The 7299-nt window shown below is 35.9% G+C and overlaps 1 protein-coding gene across 1 annotated transcript in view; it reads right to left on the bottom strand.

The window, feature by feature from the left end:
* Nucleotides 1-5279: 5279 nt before the first annotated feature.
* slc44a5a (solute carrier family 44 member 5a) overlaps nucleotides 5280-7299 on the bottom strand; it is a 102266-nt gene continuing 100246 nt past the window's right edge. The window contains exon 22 of the mRNA XM_065275940.2: nucleotides 5280-5542. Within this exon, the coding sequence (XP_065132012.1) occupies nucleotides 5409-5542 (134 nt within the window). The 3' untranslated portion in view covers nucleotides 5280-5408. The remainder of the gene's footprint in view (nucleotides 5543-7299) is intronic.

The raw sequence follows: 7299 nt of genomic DNA, 5'->3' as shown, positions 1-7299 counted from the left end.
GCAATAATTATTGCCATATTTAGTCATATTACCAAAATTATTTTTCAGAAAAATTGGTGAAATTTGTTATTTTTATTTAAAATATTTTATCTTATTAAAATATAAAAAGTTATTGCATGTTATATGATCTATATCTATATAAGTGGGATTTTTTCAGATCAGATACTTGCTGAATAAAAAGGGTTTTACAGGATTCTATATCAAGTATATAGAATAATAAAAAGTATATAAAATAATAAAAATAATTTACTTAAACCTCCAGCAAAATATTTGAGACAGAAAAAATTATCATGCTAAACATAATACAATCCAATATATTTGTAACTTGCACCGTGCCATTTTAACTGCATGTGAACACTCACATCTCCTTTGTTTTGATGGATGTGTCCGCACTCCACAGTACTCATCTGGTACCTGCAGCCCCCTCAAACCTTATGGGGGTCGACCCCTCCTTTACCCCGGTGATGTGTGGCGTGCTGCCTGCCGCTCGCTGGTGGGCCGGCTGTAATTTATGTGATCCCCTGTAATTTCCTGCTACTTTCTGAAGTGGTAGCGGGGCGGAGACAGCAGAGGAGGTTGAAGGACCCTTCCCTATTTGACCTCTCTCAACTTCACGCATCACTCTGAAGGAAATAATTACACGGGAAGTAGAGGAAGAAATGAAAGGAAAAAAGAGTGAAATAGAGCACTGAGGACCATAAACATCTCCTGACCTGACCGGTTTCACTTTAGAGGTAGAGCACCCTTAAGAGGTCAAATGTCAGGACAGTCATCCGCTGTGAATTAGTAGATGTATATATTCGCATTCGAAAACAAAGTGCATGTTGTGACACAACTGAAATAGGCTATAATACAGTCCAGGGCTCATTTCGAAGGAGCACACTGGGACTGACCTTAAAGGGACATATCATGAAAATCTGACTTTTTCTAAGTTTAAGTGCTATAATTGGGTCCCCAGTGCTTCTATCAACCTAGAAAATGGGAAAAAGGATCAACTCCTTCACTTAGTTTTGGTAAACCATTCACTACAAGCACATTAAAATAGGTAATTGAAATTTGGCTCCCCTTGTGATGTCAGAAGGGGATAATATCGCCCCTTAATCTGCACTATCCAACCACAGCACTGCAATTTAGTGCAGAGATCAGCTCATTTGCATTTGAAAGGACACACCCAAATTTTTGCAAATTTTGCTCACACCTACAAAATTGACATTTTAACATGCGGTTATAAATTATCTATGGGATATTTTGAACTAGAACTTCACATATGTACTCTGGAGACACCAACGATTAATATACATTTTTTAAAAGTCTTGTGAAATGTCCCCTTTAATATTAGTAGAACATGTTTATTATGGAGATAGCAGATTACATTTGTGACCTTGTCTGGGAGATCAAGATTTATATTCAGGATTTCAATTATTAATTTTTCCCGATTTGATATGGCCGTACTCAGTTAATATTAAATATATCCACATAATATTTTCACAGAATATTCTTTACATTGGGAAGAATTATTTTATGTAGAAAAATTATTTTAGCTGGGTTTTCACAGACTTGGTGACGTTTATTTTTCAATATATTTATATACAGAATAAACTGTTTCACACAGATGATTATGTAGTATATTATCAAATTATACAGGTCTTGTAATAACTACAGAATAATGATGTAACCTAATGAAAAAAAAATAACACACACAAATGTTGAATTACATAACAATCACATCAATATGAAATGAAAGAATAACATAAACTATTACGCTGTCAGAAAGTCAGATTATTTTATTATTTAGGCTACTGTAGATCATTTTTTGACATGTCATAATAAAGGCTCACCCCAAATACACAATGTAAATCAGTTGTGGAAGTCAGATTCAGAAGAATAAGTAAATCTATTTGAACAAATCTTTACCTAAATGGTTGGATAAACCTTTGTCCTCCAAAACAAACAGCTCAGTTCAAATTTTCAACGAAAATCTTAAAAGATTAAGATGCTTACTTAAATTGTATACATATACTTAGTTCTTCAAACTGTGATAAAAACATCAATTCAATGGGATTTTAAAAGTATTTTTCATAACCTGCACATGTGATGGAGGTGGATGAATGGAATGCATTGTGAGCTAATCAAGTGTGATTAAAAGAGAGCCGAGAGATTGACTGCTGTTATACTGTACATAAAAACAAGCTCTGCCATCAAGACCTCATAAATTGCTAATGTATTCTTAATGTATTCTTAATCAGAAGTCTAAACGCACTTTGATTTCATTTCACTTTATGTAAAATGATTAGCAATGGAAAGAGGTCTGATCAGTCTGTCAGGGACGTAAAAACAATAGATTTTAAAACATGCAGATTGCTCAGGTTTTTTTTGGCACTTAAACTTTTACCACTGACTTGCTGCTCTTTCAGGGAATCCAAAATGTGATCTATTGGCAGTCAGCAAATTCATTCACTTCTAAACTTTACCTTAATTTTATCTACATGTGTAATACATTTAAACACTGCAAAATTATGCATTAAAATATATATGGTACCAATATACCATTGATGCATGTTTGAGTTGCTTTAATTTAAAAACACATGTTCCTGACAAATTTTAACATAACTCTGTGAATTTTTTTGTCTCAAGATGCATACATGTAGTGTTTTTTGTAAGGTATGTTTGTAAAAACATCTTAAATTACCTAATATAAATAAGACAGAGTCCTGGATTAGCCTAAACCGTGTCCGGGATTTTTATTAATAAGAAAATGAAAAAATTTAATTTGTGCCAATGATTTATGGCAATTTACACGGCAATGCTCCTTTAAAAGGTATATTTATTGTGCTCAGATGTTATAATGAGAACCATTTAAAAAGAATTGGAGGGAGATCTGATGCATTCAATTCAAATTTCCTCCCACAGCTGTAAGCACTGCCCGCACCACCACCATCACGAAATATAACAAAACATTGCTACAGTCCTGTGTTATTGCACCCAAAGCCAATCTGATTGGCACTTCCCTGTTGTTGGATATTTCGGTGGTTATCCTACATGGGAGCTGCATCAAAGAAGCCACAGTAGAGTGCCATGTTTTCAGATGGGGCCTTTGATAACAGCCATTCATCTTCATTGGCTGGAACCAGCCTTGGAGTGATCAAGGCACGCTAGGCCCTTTTATACCTCATATCTGTGAGGAGGGCAAGACTAAACGATATGGAAAATCCTTCATGTCAGTGCAGGTTTCTCAAAACAGCCCTCAGATTGTGGAGCGCAGCAGTCTCTCCGGAGTTCTCGCGTGATACCAGTTGAGTGTGTGCGTGTTTGTGTGTGGAGGGGCTGTGTGAATTGCTTTACTGCTGAAATTGACTGTGCATAAACATCCCACTGGGGTGAAGTACTCACGCTCGGTGTAAGATGTTTTTTTTGCGCAAGTCTGGATAGGACTTTTTTAGGTTGACGAGTTTCGTCTGCCCATGTAAAAATTAATTGTCCAAGCTGCTGTTTTTCCATAAGGTTAAGGTGGATGGAGACTAGGGAGAGATGTAATTACCATTTACTTTTATTGGACAGGAAAAAGAGCAGCTTGGATATTCTGCTGGATCTATTGTAAAGCAGGTTTATAAAAACATGAGGGGGAGTTAAAGGAAAACACCACCGTTTTTAAATATTTTATATGTTCTTACCTCAAATTAGATGAATTAATATATACCTATCTTTTTTCAATGCGTGCACATAATCTTTGTACAGCACCTTGCGAATGTGTTAGCATTTAGCCTAGTCCCATTCATTCCTATGGCTCCAAACAGGAATGAATTTAAAAGCCACCAAACACTTCCATGTTTTCCCTTTTTAAAGACTGTTGCATGAGTAGTTACACAAGTAAGTGTGGTGGCACAAAATAAAACTTTTGTTTGGAGCCATAGGAATGAATGGGGCTAGGCTAAATGCTAACACATTCACAGAGCGCTGTACAAAGATCAAAAGTGCACGTGTTGAAAAAAGATTGAGGTAAGAACATAGTAAAATGATGAAAAACGGGGGTTTTTCAATTTTATTTTCAGGTGTACTATTCTTAAAACTCGTGTCTGTGTGAAGATATTTTCATGAGAGGTTGAGATGTATATCAGCATCATTATTTTTTCACTTATGTGACACTGTATCTGCACTTTTATGTGGCTCTGTAAATGTTGCTCTGTAAATGAACCAATGCATCTTTCAGAAAGACACTTTTCTTTTAAAACACTCTTCCAGTGCCAACATCAAAACATAAATCTTCCTCTCCAAATGAAGAGTGTTGATGGGTCCAGAATTTCAAAGCCCTTTTGTTATTTCAGGACACTTGACAAAATCCTTTAGAGGGAAAGAAAAAAAACTTTGAACATGCATTAAACCACACAAAGTGTTTTGACACATTTGTCATTGTGCAAACTTTAATCTTCTGCATTCCCCTTTAAGAAAGGCTTATTTGTTTATCATGCAGTTCCATATCTGCAACAGTTTTCCTGTCGGTATCAAACAGGACCGTTAAAAGTCTTTGATGTGGGCATAATTTGGCACAATATCACAATTCTCCCCTATTTACTCAGGCTAACCTTTGACGTATCTTTTGACGTTTAGATATTTTTGAAACAGAGAATAATGTTTTCGTATTTTTTATCCTGTTTTACATTGGCCACGCCGAGCAGCCCTCAAGTCACGGCTTCAGGCACGCAATTGCCGGAAATTGGTAAATAACAGGTGGTAAGTGATGGGCTATTTTAAGCATGTAAATGTTCTAAACAAGCCAAAATAATAGGGTTAACATCCGGGTTAGTCACAAATATTGCTTCTAAGCTATGGACAAAGAGACAAAAGGTTCAGTTAGCAGGGAAGGAGATGTCATTCGGAAGTCATTGTGTTATTCAGCCTTTGTCTTTTTGGGGTGTGCAATGACTAACATGATTAATAATAATTTCAGTTAAGCATCATAGTGATTCTGAGATAAAACTTATTTAATTTCTGACAAAACATTTCTTTCAAGTCAATAAATGGAGTGAAAATAATTTTTTTGAAAATAATTTTGCAATTTTAGTAACAAACCATACAGATGAAAACAGCATCAAGAAGTTCCTAGTTCCAGTGATGCATTTGACAAACACATCAATATAAGGCAACATTTAAGAAACTTAAAGACAGCACACCCAAGCAAAACAAATAGATATGTGGTGTTTTTAAACAATTACTCACGCAAGAACAAAATATTGGACACTAATGTGGATAGTTCATATATGTTTTGACTGACGCTGGAGTAGAGGCAAAGAAGAATTAGAGTTTATTAAAGGATCAATATGGAAACTGCTGGATTGTGGGCCTTTTTGACTCCCTAATCACCAGGAGAAGCTCACAGGCTCACCAGAGAAAGGCCCCTCTTGTGCTGATTGTCAATTTAGGGCTATTATTTGTTTGATGAGACCCCCTGATCTGATGCCTCGCTCCTGGACAATCAGGGCTGAACTGGAGGCGGCAGGCACACCAACACCACAGGAGAAGTGGAGCATCAGTCTGATTGGGGCACCTTAGAGGAACGGACAACATGTGGTGTGAGATGCTGGGGAGTTGATTCAAGAAACGATTTCAGCTTTACACTGAAATAGAACTTCGATAGATAGATAGATAGATAGATAGATAGATAGATAGATAGATAGATAGATAGATAGATAGATAGATAGATAGATAGATAGATAGATAGATAGATCTATTTAAAAAACATATAATACATGGCAAGAGCATTCCCTTAATATCATTATCTCATTTTTGATGGAGTTGGCGTTTAGCTGCATTTGCATCTGAGCTCCTTATATATTCAGTGTACCTACAGCACTGAAGAAACTGCTCAGCCTAGTCTATTATTTCTTCTCAGCAATAAGAGGTCGTGTTACGGAGGTTGAAACTGTCAGAGCACTTGTTGTGTAAAACACTGATGGAGTGTGATAGGTGTGTATTTGACCCGTGCTGTGCTTAATCTAATGACAGGTGTGTAAGGTGTTTGTGGGAAAGAGAAAGGAAATGTTGTGTTTTGTATCTGCTCTACCTGTGTTTTTTCTTGCTTCAATGTGCTCACACTTCATTTCTTCTGTAAGCACTTCAGAATGCATGTACACACACACACACACACACACACACACACACACACACACACACACACACACACACACACACACACACACACACACACACACACACACACACACACACACACACACACACACACACACACGTGCTATGACATGCCTCTACCACATGATTTTATTTACTGTTAATACTTTTTTGACGCAAAGGATGTGAAATGTTACAGCACATTGCATTATAGGTTTTGAGGCCATGCGATTCAGAGACTTTGGGGGTGGTTGTTATCAATATTGCAGCTGAAATTATTATGGAGAAATGTATTTTTATTGTGTATTAATTTGAAATCCCTTTAATATATCAATGACAATTAATGGAGACTGCAATATAAATGGTCAATTATGCAAATATTGGTACCAAAAAGAGCTTATTAGGACTTTCAAATGTACATTTTGGTAAAAAAAGTGTAAACATATCTGTATCTTTCATAAAGGGTACATATTTTACATATTTTGGCAGTGTAATATTGCCAATGTTGGGGAAAGTTACTTTTAAAAGTAATGCATTACAATTAGGGGTGGGCCGATCCAATATATTGGATCGGATATCGTGTTGATCTGGACCTTTTTTTGCTGGATCGGGTATCGGAAAACGGGGCCGATCCAAATCCGATACTGTGCGTTACTTGTGGTTGTTACTGTCATGCTACAGAAAAGTCAAACTATTATAAAAGCACCATAAATGTTATTATAGACTATATTCAAAATCTTCCCAATTCAACAGCCTTATGCAAAAAACAAATGCATATATGAAGATATTTAAGGTCACAAAAATTGAATGGTTTGGTGCTCGCCGAGTTAATACACTGAAGTAGCGTGAAATAATATGAACACTTACATTCATCTCATTTTAAAACAAATTCACTTGACATGATATTCTCCTGATTTTGTGCAACATGTTTTGTGTGTATATGTGTGCGTATATATATATTTATGTGTTTATACATACACAATTCTAAATGGATCAAGAAAAATACTAGTATTGGATCGGGAATCGAATACAGGTATCGAAATCGTATCGGTAATAGAAAAAGTGGATCGGCCCAGCCCTAATTACAATATTAAGTTACTTCCCCAAAAAGTAACTAATTGCGTTACTTAGTTACTTTTCATGGAAAGTAATACTTAGATTACTTTTAAGTTATTT

This window comes from Paramisgurnus dabryanus, chromosome 6 (genome assembly GCF_030506205.2).
Source record: "Paramisgurnus dabryanus chromosome 6, PD_genome_1.1, whole genome shotgun sequence".
In the NCBI taxonomy this organism is placed as follows: Eukaryota; Metazoa; Chordata; class Actinopteri; order Cypriniformes; family Cobitidae; genus Paramisgurnus; species Paramisgurnus dabryanus.
The sequence above is the reverse complement of the archived record's forward strand: the minus strand, read 5'-3'. Positions and strand labels throughout refer to the sequence as shown.